Here is a 14,707-nt window from a genome sequence, read left to right as displayed (position 1 = left end):
TTCTGAATGTTAAAGATGTACTGACACAAAAATTCCAACTTGAAATAATTGGTAGGTTTTATGGCTGCAACCTCATAGGTATAATTGGTAGACTATCAATAGCATATGCAGCTTAGAGCACATTTTAATTTAATTTTGAAGTTTGTGCAAACGGAAAAATTATATAGTACAGCACCCATCGATGTAGTCATCAGCGTAGGTCCTATTTGTAAACAGTGTTATGTCATGAGTTTTGACGATTGATTTCAGTGATGTGTGACGTCATTGGCTTGTCTCGCCATTTGGAAGACATTTTAGAACTGTTTGCATTGGTTGTCTTGCACTGACCGCACACATAAGTGCGCATGAAGTGTCCATGCAAACTTTGCACCACTTCCGGTTTACCGGGTTGCCTGTGCTATGGCCGGCTGTCCAATGAGAATTGGTCCAACTACAGTGCATTCAAAATCTATTTTTGTTGGATCACTGTTATCGTTGAAAGGGATTATCATAAAAGTACTGCCTGTTAACAATTACGTTGCTATCATGACACTTTACGCCAGCAGTTAAATAGTTGCAGTATTTGTTTGCATGCTCTCTGGTTAGACATTGCATCACCAGCTGTTGTTACCAGCGTTGTTCCTGCCCTGCACCCCTTTGGCTACCCGGTAGACTGTAAGAAGTTTGAAAACATGCTAATAAAACTCTCTAATTCTCGGATCATAATGCATAGTGGACTTCTGCCCAATGAAGCATTGCAATGATGTAGAAATGCACAGGTTTCCCACCAGATCAGCAGGCAAAACAGAAGCACAGATGGTATGGTATATGGTGCACCAGCATGCATCACAGGTCTGCATGCTCACATGATCATCATTGTTTGCAAGCATGCCTCCTGCATTATGGGGCACTAAGCGCTCTTCGAAATTGAAACTGCAACGACTCGTATCATATGAGCTTATAACTAAACAATTTTGGCACGCTAGAGAAAACAAATTTCTTTGCCATGATTACTGGGTCAATAGCTACCGACAGTGAAAATAAAATTTCTGTTTGATTGACTGGCTGGCTGATTGATTGATTGATTGATTGATTGATTGATTGATTGATTGATTGATTGATCTAAAGAACAGAGCCCTCCAAAATTTGCGTACTCCTTCAACTCAAACAAAGGTGATAACTAATTCAGAATTTCTTGCTTCCCAGGGCAGTGCAACATGGCCAAAAATTGCTGATGAGCAGACATTAAAAAAAATTCTGGGGTTTTATGGGCCAAGACCATGGTCTAATACAAGGCACATTGTAGTGGGAGTCTCCGCATTAATTTTTACCATCAGGGGTTTTAACGTGCACCAAATGCACGTTAAAACCCCTGGTGGTAAAAACGCCCGTATGCCATGCACACGGGCGTTTTTGCATTACGCCCTGATTGAAATGCAGCAGCGGTGGCTGAGATTTGATCACGTGACCTCATGCTTAGCAGCGCTATGCCAAAGTCACTAAGCAACTACGGTGGGTGATGGGCAGACGTAAAGCCTTAATATTGAAAAAGTACCTGTGTTTTGTGTATGTTAACAGGGAACATATTGAGTAGATAACAGTGATTCTACTGTTTATGGCTTTGATATCACAGATCTGAGTGGGTGGGAACTTTCTGCTCTCTGCTTTGGGTCTCAGAGGTGGCTACTCAATCATTCTCATACTAGTAGTACTTTGTTTCATGTATGCATCATAATTTTAAGAAATCATGATTTTGTTTTGGAGCATATTTTGTTCAGCCTCAGATGAATTTGAATTTTGAGTGATTCATATAAAATTATGCGATTCATGATAGTTAAATTTACATGAGTTGAAAGTATTACCGCTGCCGCATTACCTTTGTCTAGCCAAGTCCTACAGCTCTAGTGATGATATCTTGGAATATAGAGTTGAACTGTAATATGGGGCACAGCTTTTATTTCAGTGTATGACTGTTTGTTGTTTATTTTCTGACATTGTGGTTTTGTGCAATTGACATCATGTGATTTTGGCGGGAGAGTACGCACTTTTTATATTCTCTCTGCTAATAGTAGCACCACTTGAAGAATAAGTTTGTTACAAAAATTAAATGAGCCTGTGTATGCAAGATGTTGCCACCAGTAGTACCACCAATTTTTTGGCAGGATGGTGATAGAAGAAAGGAAGGGCATCACAAGCTGACAGCCTGTGATGGTAAAGTACACCAGAGGGTTACCTACTTGGAGCAAGTTAATTCTGTCAATTTCCTGAAGCAGCCAAATCATCAACAACAAAGTTGCAGAACAACTCACTGTGATCTAAAAACAGCGAGTTGCTTTTCAGTTTGTGCCGTTCCAAGTTTGCTGCTGGTTGTGTGCTGTTAGGTAAATAATCGTTTATAGGGTGCATATGTATCTCACAAAGAATCTGTCCTCAAGGAAGACTATTAAAAAATTTGTGCTATTCACCTCCTATTCTCTTCCTTTATTGTGTTTGTGGGATCTTTACAAATGCTTGAGTTCACAGGTTGGCAGGCATGATGGTTGTATCATTATTAGAGACTGGATTGCATGCATTAAAACATGAAAGAGAAATTTTTTTTATGTTCAAATAAAAATGAAACAAAATGGTTTACTTGAACTTTGAGCCTGCTAAAGAAGTCTGAAACCTGTGCTTTGTTTAGTGGCAGGTACGTACTAGCGGTGCTAGTTATTGTGACTCTTAGATGGAAGTCGTTTGGGCTGTACAGAATAGTGCCCTAAATTGTAGAGTGTGCTCAGTGGTCCATCTGATGATTGCTTGTCTGCCTGAGCATTTGTTGCCAGACAAGCATGCATGCATTATTTCTGGCATGATTGGCCATTGGAAGGTGAAAGCTGACAGTGTCCATCAGCACATTAGGATTGTCTTGTGGCCATAGTGATTAGTTGGGCTCAACTATTTGCAGAATGGAATTTCACTATTTTATTTAATTCCTTGTTGTCACTTAAAAACCATTTTAGAAGCCAATCTTTTATAATAGTATTTAGTCTTTTGCATATGATCACATACTTTTTTATGCCCCAAATTCGCATGATGCCATTGCCAACGTTGATGTTCTTGTGGCTTCACAGGAACATCATAAACATTACATCAGCATTCACTGGTTACTCCAATGGCAGCTGAAAACCATGTTAATTTCGGTCCTGCTCTTTAACGTGGTAACACCTGCTTAAAAGTTGTTCTTTAAATATGTGCTCGGAAGACTGGGCTGTGTGAAAAGATTAGCCGCAAGCTTTGTGGCAACATGAGATAGTATTTCATGTTCCGCCTTGTGGATGAACTTGTGAGGATTTGGCACACTCCGCCGGTTGTCTCCCTCACCCTGTGGTGCCAGATGGACGGATGGACGGACTTTATTAAAAGAATAACCAGAAGAACCACTAATGGTCGGGGCCCTTAGTCCAGGGCTCCGCTGGCTCTTGCCATCTTCTCAGCTCTCTTTATCAGCTTGAGCTGGTCGTCGAGGGTCGAGCTGGACAGCAGTGCCTCCCATTGCTCCTTCGTGGTGTTCGTGTCTGGGTGTTCTATGTTGTGCAGTGTGCACTCCCACGTAATGTGGTATAGGGTTGGTGCGGCCTCGCACCACGGGCATTCGTCCCTGTAGGCTGTGAGGTGTACGCGATGTAATATGTGCAGGTTTGTGTAAGTGCCTGTCTGTAGCCTACGTCAGGCAGCGGCATCTTCTGTCTTTACATTTCTATGGGGTGGTGGATATCGCAAGCGACTCCCTCTGTGGTAGTTCAGGCAAGCACTACCTCTGGCACTGTGCAATTGGTCTGCATATGTGAATAGTATTTGCACAAAATTTGTATGCTCCTGCCAGGAAATTGGCATCTGGGAATGTGTTAACTGGTAAAAAACAGATTCATAACTCAGTAAAGCAGCACCAGTTTTTTCTGTGAGGTGTGTGTGAGCCAGGAAATTAGGTGAACTGGGCATGTTGTCAGTGTGGCGAAGGCTGCCACGCTCATGCTGAGCACTTGTGCTTTTGAATAGTTTAGTTTTCACTCGCTTCCCCAAAATTGCTTTCATCTTCGTTGCATGAACATAGTTTTTCTGCACATTACCATGCTACTGCATGACCAGTAGTTGAATGCAGTGCTGTCATGACCTCTAGTTGAGACTATCTCTTCTGCACTGATCACAAGGGTCTCCTTCACAGCTCACACCATCTGGATAAACTGGCAGAAGTGGGTGTGATGAAATTAGTTCATTCTACTTCTGCTGTTATTATTTTTTAGGTAATATCATCGTTGAGCATGTTGACAGATTTAGTAGTTGAAAACCGGATATGTCAAGGAGTGCTTTACACAACACACTGGATGCTAGAGAGGTGTAGCATAACATAGGCTTATTAGTGCAGACACTGAAATACCAGAGTGTGTACCCAATAACAGCAGCAGTGTTGGTGATATCTTGTGACATGGTAATCAGCCCTAATATGCTAAAAATACTTTTGCATTGTGCAACTCTTCTCACTGAAGAAAAAAAATATACAGCATCCTTGTGGTGTTTTTTGTCACTTCAGCTGCATTTAAGCCAACAGCACAGTGCAATAAGACATTTAATTGTAAGTTCTGCTCACTTTTATTAAACACAGTGTTGCTAGAAGTTACCACCAGTGCCACTTAACAGCTTCACCTCCTCTTATTGTGGCATATGTCGGTCTTGATACATTTACGTCTACTATGCTACAACTATTTGTTATGTCTTCATTATGTCGCAATTAACTATTCTTGAAAGTGAATAATCCAGAATGTGGTTCCCATGGAGGAAGGAAAAAAACTGAGGAGAGGTCCCTGCAATCCTAGATGCGTTGCAAAAATTCTGGCGGAAGGTCATGTGTAATTTCAGGCTTTGCTGCTCACATTTTGTCCAACATGGCCTTTGTCGGCGTGGCTCAAGGCGTGGAGGTGGACCTAGCTGGATCAAGGACAGGGTAAAGGAGGAGTTGCCCCATAAGTCTATGGCAGTTGACCAAGGAGGCTTTACAAAAACTGACATCAGGGCCCTTCATCAGTCTTTTTTCTTCCTCCATTGTGGTTCCTGTAACCAATTTTCATAACAAAGGCCAGATCCCTTAGCAGCAATTTTGACAGCTTGTTGACAAATGGAAACATAAGTAAGTAATCTATGGCCCTCATTTGAATAGTTTCAGCAATGCTTTATTTATGCGCAAAAACCACGATCTGATTATAGGCATGTAGTTGGGGACATGGACACATTTATTTATCATTTAGTTTGACTTAAACCTGATAAGAAAATTTCTTGAGAGAAAATCAACCCTGCTGCTAGCACATTCATCAACAGCAATCTGCAGTATATCTTGATCACCAGGGGTTCATTATTGTACACCTAAATTTAAGCACACAAGTGTTTTTGCATTCTGCTGCATCGAAGTGCAGTTGCTGTGGCAGGGAATTGAACCTGTGACCTTGTGCTTAGCAGTGCAACGCCATAGCCACTAAGTAACTGCGGCGTGTCAAGAAAGAAAAAATGCAGTTTTCCTTGCATTGTTTTATTTATTAGATAGCTTCCAGATGGGTAAAAGTGTGACAATGTGTTTAGTTTTCAGAATAGAATGGTTCAAGTATGCCACATTTATTTTGCAGGCATCATCGAAATTCATGGATTTGTCAAATGTGAAGAGATGTGAGCCGTTTCAAGTGGCATGCATCCTGTCCATTTCGGCTACGAAGACCAGAAATGGGCAAAATGTGGCCACCTTCAGAATTAGAAAATTTTGCAGGTAAGCTTTCCTGAAAAAAAAAAGGGAAAAGAAAAAAGCTTACTATCCAACTTTTCTTTCTACCTGTTGTTTATTTTCTTTGTTCTCTGTGCACTGCAATTACCATTAAAAGGCACTTCAAACTTTTCTCCTGCTTGCTGTTGTATCATGTTTGAGGTCACAAATGCCACTTTTCAATAACTAAGTGTTTGGAAGTGACCATTGTAACTCTCTGTAGGGACTAAGCCGTGTCTGCCATAGGATCATTATCGCGGTTGCATGGATGTATTCATGTTGTTTACATGTCACCTTGTATTGCATTCACATAATGCGAGTGTCCTGCTCTGACATGACGTTAGTCATCTAGTTTGACGTAAACCTGATAAGAAAATTTCTTGAGAGAAAATCAACCCTGCTACAAGCACATTCATCAACAGCAGTCTGCAGTATATTGCATAACTGTTCAGCTTGGGGGAGCCCTAAGCTGTTGGCGACAAGGTAATTTTATACTGATAACAACAGCATGCTTTTAGGGCAGCACGGTACCACTAAATCTTTTGGAATCAACCAAGTACAATTGGCTGTCTTGAAATGATAGCAGCACTATCTGATGCTATCTGTCAGATAGCAGCAGCAAGTGTAGCAGCATGCTTCCTGTCATGTTCTCTTTGCTAAGCATTACTCATCCATGAAAGAAAAAAAAAATTAGCATCCACCTGGTCTGTGGCTTAAACCTACAACAGAAACCCATGCACCTTTGTAGCATTGTGCTACATTCCAGGGGATTGCCTTTGTTTGTTTGTTTGTTTGTTTGTGTGTGTGTGTGCGTGTGCGTGTGTGTGTGTGTGTGTGTCATGAACCTTCCCCCACTTTGTCGGCTTCCACATAACTGATTTGCATTATTCAGTGGCCCTACTGTTCTAGCTTTCTTGATTTGATTTCATTTCTTTGGTGATATTGGAAATGAGTACATTGAATGGAAACATACTGAAAGAGGTTTCTTAGCTCAAGGCTTATTTGTGACTTCTTGTAACCAATACATAAAGAATACTGCAGGAGCTTGTGGATCATACTGCAGTACAATTTGAACAATGAACAGAGTTGTCAATCAATTCGACCTTGCTCTGCAATCTGCTGGCCTCCTGGTTGGTTCAGATAGTAGAATGGCCATCTCGGAAATGCGTTTGTTCCAGGTTTTATTTCCATACCAGGACAAATTTTGAAGGTTTCCTTTCGGGAAATTCGTACGGTTTCCTTTGTAGCTTTGTGCTACACTCAGGTGAATGACAATGCTTTTTCTTTCATTTAACTTCCTTCATCTTGCAAGCTTCCACAGATGCAATTTGCCATATTTCTTACCCATCATGCCTCACATCTTTTCTATCGGTGATTGTATTTAGCACCACTGCTGTTCGTTAAAGCCCCTCTTATCTGTGTGTGTATCACTTCATTGTGTTGCTTACTGCTGAAGTATGAAGGAATGTTTTCTTTGTGCATGTATGTGAGAGGTAACGGAAACAAACTTTTTGTGGACAGAAGGATGAAGTGCAAGCACAATGTACTTTTGTAGGAGGAGCTACTTTTGCATGCTTGTCTTGTTGCTGACTATCATGCCACATAATTTATTGCTTTTTACTCTTTTCTACAGACCCGAGGACACACACCTTGACAAGGATACTTGTCGGAAGGAGGGCTTGAACGTACTGTACTACACCAAACAAGGTGCAACATATTTTTTCATGTGTTTGTACTTCATATCAGCTTTTTCTTGAGCGCAGAAAAACTTAGAAAACTTGAATCTGTCAAAAACAATTTACAGCTGTTACCATGTGCCTTTGGATTATCATGGTCTTTCCCTAGTGTTGCACAGTCATGACTGTCTCAAGTGAGAATTCTAAATGTTGTTTGTTCAGGGAGTTAGGCCTGAAGAAACAATTTTTCACAGAATTGTAATCAGGAGCTCATATTGTGGTGTGCCATATTCGCATTACGTAAAGAAAAGCACTGAAAGTTTTTGCAGCTACCATAGTTCGTTGTGTTGGCGGGCACTTGCCATCAGAAATAACTCGTACTGACTGCGTGACTTCGTTTTTTGTTTGTTTTTTTCTGTGGAAAAATTGGGAACATACCACTGAAAACGAGCACTGTTTTCAAGTTCGTTTCAGCTTTGACATTTTATAATATAGCCGCATATTACATCACGTTCCAATAAATAATGCTTTACTTAAGACGTAGCTATTTATTTGAGCTATGGATGCATAGCAAGAGCATGCTAAAGAGTGCATGTAAAATCCCTCTTCCCCAACTTGCTTGCAGGTCCCACTCATACTTTTACCTAAAAAGGCAGTGAAAACAGTATAGAAGTGAAAATTACACACAACTGAGTTTGGACAGCGCCAGAGAAAAGCAAGGAATGGTGGTGGCCTTCCCATAAAATTTCTTGCTGCGGCTCCCCCCTGGACATCTAGAAATGGCAGAATATTGGTAGTGTGTACAAGCTAAAGCAAGTGATAATATCAACATCATGGGCACTCATTTTCCAAGTCAGCTTCACTTTGATTGAGCCCTCGAGTGTGAAAGATTTGTTCACGTAGGTCTTGCAGGATCTTGCATTGCTCTGCTAGATAGGTGTTGAAGATGGACTTTAAACTGCTGAATTGCATTGACTAGCTAAAATTAATAGTAAAAAGTTAATTCATGTAACTTTGGTAATTGTGTAAATTACTCCTTATCTATAGGCTGCCCATCCGGATACTCAAATGGTAAATATTAGGGGCGTGCGAATGCCGAATACTAGTAGATTTTGAATCGAATATCCTACCGAATCAAGAAAAAGGAACAGCTGAATATCGAATCAGAGATAAGAAAATTTAACACGGAACTTTTATGATTCCTAATTTTGTGCAAGAAACACAGTGCTGCACCTGCTCAGGAGGCTAATCACATTATTTAACAAGAAAGTATTGCTTTTTATTTTTCTTTCAGAAAACAGGAGGAAGGGTTATTCTATTTTTGTGGCAGGTGGTTTCTGTGTGTTATCGTCAGCTTGTTAAGGCCAATCTGTGTGACAGACAAAAGCAAGGAGTGCGCAACATGTCACTCGGCACCGCTCCGCATGGTCATCGGTGCCTACGGTAAAGAATTCTCAAATGGGGGGGACCATGGAATGGAAAGTTCATGCGATGTCCCCCCCCCCCCCCATTTTTTTTCGTCTACGTCCATCTGCCGTCTGTGAATGCATCTGCAGTTGGGGGACAGGACGTTGTTATGTGATATTTTCGAGCCCACCATGTAAATCCAAAGCTAGTCTCGTGATGGGTTGCTTGAAGCTATGAACAGAGACCGTTGTGTGCCTACAAGCGCGGCATTGGAAATGAGGGGCCACCATGCGGTATTTCACAAAGATGGCGGGCATGAACATGCAACAGACATCCCCTGCAGTTGCTTTCGTTGGTGAGATGGTTTGTCAGCTTTCTGAGGGTCATATGAGTGCCGTGAATAGATATCCATTGATTCGATAATCATAACATTAGTCGCCGACACCTTATGACGCAGCTCCGATTAGACCTCACGGGCTACACAGTGTGGCCAATGGTGTGGCCGTGATGATAGGATAACGGGCTGCAAACTGTCGCGGAAAGCTTGCGACTAATATGTTGCTACGGGTGGCTCAACAGTGATCGGTAGCGAGCTCACGCATGTGGTTTAGATTGATGGCTGTTGAAGAGACGTTTGGGTGAGCGGTGAACCAGCCACGGCAACTACTGTGAGCATGCGTGCCAAGCTCGTCTGCGTGTTTGTATGAGGGTAGAAAGCTCCGAACTGCGCGAATCTGTGAGCGTTAACTCTGAACTCACATATTTGATCCAATCAGCCTGCCTTCCGCTGGCTAATTAGCCTGGTATTCGCACATGCTTTCGTGCTTTCCACATGCGCTGCTTTTGTTTCCTCTGTTCACGTAACGTTAATCGTTTCGATCAGACAAGTCGACCTGGTCGAACCTTGTGCTACCCATGAAGATTGCGTTATGAGCACGCTGCGCACGTTAAGGCACCGACCATGGCCGGGTCATTCACCAAAGGTCCCAATATTTGAAAGATCGAATTTTTTGCACGTTCACTATTTAATTCCAAGTTGAATATTCATGTATTTGCACACCCCTAGTAAATATAAAGCTTTGAAGATTTCTATTACCTTAATATAAAGTATTTCTTGCAGCTAAAGAAAACATTCTGTGTGCGTGTTGCGGGGGGGGGGGGGGGCTCTCTCCTTTTTTTTTTTTTTGTTAGAGCTGCATAGTGCATCTTAGTAGCCAAGAGCCCGCTCAGCTAGTGCTGAGGGCTGGTGCCAAGTTGTGTAGGAAGTCTTTAATTGTGCCACCAGGGCAGTTAAGCTTTAGAGTGAGAACTAACTGTTATCCTCGCCTAGCTACCAGAGCATTGGAGTCCTGGAAGTATAGTATGTGTCCTGCTACATGGCTATATATTATCTTTAGTCAAAACTAAAATAAGCTCTAAGGTTTTATTATTCTTGATCAAGGGAGCATTATTATTGTTTGAGCACACATCAGAATAGAGTTTGCAGTTCAAAAACGAAATTTTTTTTTTTCACTTTCAAAGCACGCTTGTGCTTTAGAGACACTATTTCATGTGGTAATGGGTTCAACAATAATAACACCTGGTAGTGTTACCTGGCACAATATGCCAGGTAACAGAGCAAGTTAGCTTAGAGGCCTTTCATGGGCCAGGACCATGCTTTCAGTTTTAAAGAATTTGCTGTGGGCCTGCTTGGGTGCATACTTCACATAGCAGTAAGAAATAATGAAATACAGAACTGTGGCAGCCATGACAAAAGAACCACTGCAAGCAGGTGTTTTGGTTAAAAATTGACGTAAAATAAGCTCGCTACATTTAGAACATTTAAGGTGAGAGGATGGATCTGGCTCGGCGATGTCGTTCAAATTATACTGAAGCCTAGAATATCTTGTGGTTGAGAAGCGTCAATGAACTTTGCTGAGAGTCGATGTTGGTTAATGCTTATGTAGAAAATCAGTTGGAAATTTGTTCCTTGTGGTTCAGGCTTAATGGATCCTATACAGTGACATGATACTCCAGTGTCTAACATGCCCTTTTAAGTTATGCTGGGAGCTTTTCATGTTTTGTTGCATTAAGTTCTGTAGTCTGTCAGCTCTTCACTACTACATTGTACATTCTGGGACCAATTGAAATAATAAACAGAGTTGTTCTGCTAGGTAATATGGCAAATATGAACAAGCACTTGTGATTTTAGGTTGGACAAACCACCTAAAAGCTGTCTTTGATATATTTTTTGATGTTGTATTTGTTGTCATCAATTTTCTTGTTTTATTTGATGTAAAAGTAGAGTTGATGTATCTGAGTCAGCTCATCTGGCTTTGCAGTTTGTTAATTTCAGAAATTTGTTTTCATGTCTAGCCAGTTAGGATAAGCAAGAATTTCAAGCTTGGCATGAGATCAGGACATTAGTTTTGTGCACTAGGGACAGTGTCAGTATAACCTCTGAAAGCAGTTTGTACAGCAAGTCTATTTGCTTGTGCATTGCACTCTGTTTTGTGTTGTTTTGCAGAAGCAGACGTATACTTGCATGATGTCTGTGGCAAGGCCCAGGTTGTCTTTTCAAAATACCAGCAGCATGACTGCCCAGGAATTTGGTCTGTCGGTGATGTCTTCGTTTTTTCAAAGGTCTGAACATGCAAAATACTTGCTTCACCTTGGCTACCATATTGACTAGAATATAGGCACCCCTTTTTCTCCAAATTTCAAAATCTCAAACTAGAGGCGGGTGCTTAGAATAAAATCATTTGATTAGGATAGCCTATAAGTGTGGGATACTGAATTTCATGTTAACATGGTGCTCCACACAACAGTAAGGAGTTACGTTGAAATTGCACCATAGATTGTAGTTTTCAGTGGTAGAGTGTGCTGATGCATGTACAGTCTGTAATATGTCACCAAGTGGTCAAAATATTCATCTGTATTCAGTTCTCATAAGCTGAATATATTGACTCATGTAGTATATTGGCTGGATGCGACAGGGCACTGAAAACAAAAGGCTCTTCACATAACACTGTGAGTCAAATGACTTGTAATAGCAAGTTGAGCTCCCCCTTGCGCACTGTGTCTTATGTGATCTCTCTTGCACAACCACGCTTACTTTTTCTCATGAAACGCTGCCTCTGCTGAGTTGCATAGTGTCGAATTTGAGCAGATACTATATACTTTCGTGAAACCTGTGGGTTTGAAGAGTGCTTGACAACAAAGGACAGAACACACCGGGGAGTGCAAAGCCAGGAGGCCAGTTAGCCAATATATGCACGAGGAATAGTTTCTTGATGAGACACACTGAGGAAATGAGGAAATTCCACTCACCACGTCGAGATACCATGCAAACGTTTGTCCATGCCAGACATTTGTGGGTGGAATTCCTCAAATTGAAGTGCATCAATTGATCGTGTTCACCTATGCCAGTGCCTTGCATCAAAGCTAACAGGGAACAGTCCCGACAAGCACACAGTCAGTTTCTGGCCTCTGACTTCCCACAGCCCAAGAGGAGGGGACTGTTGCTCTCACTCCAAAGTTATTGACGCCATTCTGAGCATTCACTGTAGCTGCGCAACTATGACATCAACTTCCACTGTCGATACACAACCGTCTTGCGGGGAAAACAAACGTCATGATATGTGATAATTGAGCATACCCAACAAGCTAGTGTGCACTTGGTGAATGACAGTATAGTTGACTTTTGTTTATTCGATCCTGAAGAGATCAACAAAACTGGTCGAATTTTCTGGCAGATTGAATTAAACATAAGGCAGAAAAAGCGCCAAAACACACTGTCGATTCACTTGGCAGTACTTGCCTTAAAGTTAGCTTTGCCGCGAGCCAGTCATGTTATGCAGTGAAGCATACAAATCAGGGGGGGAGGTGCCACTGTTACGAGACATAGCACACATTCGTTAATTTACAGACCCACATGCACCATCACATGCATGAGCACCGAGATGCCTCATTTGTCTCCAGTTCGTTGATACTGCAGAAAGACATAGTCTAGTCCATAAGAGCTGGCATCTGCAGACACTGATGTTAGTAATCCTGTGCTGTACCGAACCACGCATGAATTTGAGGCAATCATGTTTTTTCAGGGAGTCAAAGGTTTAGCAGTATCCTATCTCCAGACAGTATCTTTGTTCAGTAGCAGTCTGAGAGGCGCGTGGCAGCGAACAAATTTGGCAAAAAGCGTCCAGCAGGATTGAGCATTCCTAATAATTCCTTATACTTGCCGAGTCTCTTGGAGGCTGCTTGCTTGGGATAGCAGTTACCTTGTCTGGGTTAGGTGCGATGCCACTGGAGCTGACGATGATGCCGAGGAACTTGAACAATGAGATGCTGAAGTAACGCTTCAAGGCAATCTAGGTAACCACCTGGCTGAGCTTGGCCAGGTTGACACATAGGCAGTATCCTCCTGCTGCTTTTGGAACAACTATGAGGCATTTGCACCATGGTGTGAGCTTGTAAAATCAACAGATGACAAGCCCAAGCCTTCCATCTCCAGTGTGTCCAGTTTGTCTTTCATGAGCCCCCTGAGTGGAATGGGTATTTACCTTGTGATCATTAGGGAAAAGGGCACGGTTCCAGGCTAAGTGTGGATGTGGTACTCTTTTGGCATTATCTGTAGTCCTGTGAACAGCAGCATTGCAGCTGGAAGGGGCTGCATGGGCGTCTGCTACAGAGTCATCAAAGTGGGCTATCCCGAGCATGACTATCGCAGCATAGCCTAAGAGGGGCATGTCAACACCATTGACGAAGTACAGTTCTTGTTTGAAAGAGCGACCTTGCCAAGACAGGGTAACAAAGAACGTACCAAGCTAGTCCAGCTAATGGTGGCTCAGATCGATGAGCTGTTCTCTGGTGGCTTGGTCGAGCGAGGTAGGACATCCTGAAAACAAGCGGGACACAACGGGAATACCTGAGTCTGTTTTGATATGAAGAGGGTAACCATTAACCTGTACTAAGATGGGCTGGCCTTGTTCTTGTAACGACTTGATGGATAGCAGCTGGATGTAACTGAGGCACCTTGTCCCAGAGTGACACACTGATGCGAAATGTCACCGTTTTCCACAAAAGTTGCAGTTCACTCTTTTGGGGGGGAATTCGACGCGCCACTGCGTGGCCGCATTTCACCTGTTTCTGCAATCCCTACGCCTCACTCCCTCCTTGCTCCGAACCAGTTGTCAGCGGTGGCGCTCCACTTGCGATGGTTCACGGTGAGGGCGTAGCTGCGACGTCACGAAGCGGCCCCTGGTGGCTACTCTTATGGCGTTAGCGTGCTTCTCTCTATTGGGACGGCGCCGGGTATGTACACGCTTCCTCTCGTTCGCCGACACCTTTGTGACTAGGACTGAGCTCATGCACGGTGCCTTTGCTCGTGCGAGGAGCACGTACCTTGTGTTGATCCTGTCCGGACGCTGAGCCGAAGAATGGGTGCCTAGTGCTCACACGAGGTCGTACCACGCCGAGCCGCACTTGTCTGAGGCCCAAACCGAAGGAGATTGCCCGAGCTCTTGCGAGTTGGCGCATTGGCCATCGCGAGAACAAGTAGCATAGCCACCAGGACTTTTCCTAGTGGTGTGTCCCAGCTTGAGCCTGTGCTCTCACAGTGACGTGCTATAGGTGACCCTGACTGTAATTTTCGCCCTTTGTGCGGGACTGCTTTGGTTCCCCGCTGCCCCGGGAGTGGGCGTTCGTGCAGTTTTGGGTGCTGTCGGATACAATAAACAATTTCCATTGACTCGGGGAAGCCCTGTGTTCTTGCATGCGTCGCTTGGTAGCCCCCTGCAGCCTGAGCTCGCCTGCAGCGGCGCTAGAGGCTGACGGCTGACGTGGCCCTGTGGCTCGCTAAGCTCGAACCAGTGGTGGTCGGTAC

The 14,707-nt window shown here is 43.0% G+C and overlaps 1 protein-coding gene across 1 annotated transcript in view; it reads left to right on the top strand.

The window, feature by feature from the left end:
* The window catches only part of LOC126540678 (DNA (cytosine-5)-methyltransferase PliMCI-like), a 194,573-nt gene that overhangs the window by 111,335 nt on the left and 68,531 nt on the right, over positions 1–14,707 (top strand). The window contains exons 20-22 of the mRNA XM_055076227.1: positions 5,631–5,767; positions 7,395–7,468; positions 11,351–11,466. Coding sequence (XP_054932202.1) covers positions 5,631–5,767; positions 7,395–7,468; positions 11,351–11,466 — 327 coding nt within the window. The remainder of the gene's footprint in view (positions 1–5,630; positions 5,768–7,394; positions 7,469–11,350; positions 11,467–14,707) is intronic.

Source organism: Dermacentor andersoni, chromosome 2, assembly GCF_023375885.2.
Source record: "Dermacentor andersoni chromosome 2, qqDerAnde1_hic_scaffold, whole genome shotgun sequence".
Taxonomy (NCBI): Eukaryota; Metazoa; Arthropoda; class Arachnida; order Ixodida; family Ixodidae; genus Dermacentor; species Dermacentor andersoni.
This window is presented reverse-complemented; position numbering and strand designations above follow the sequence as displayed.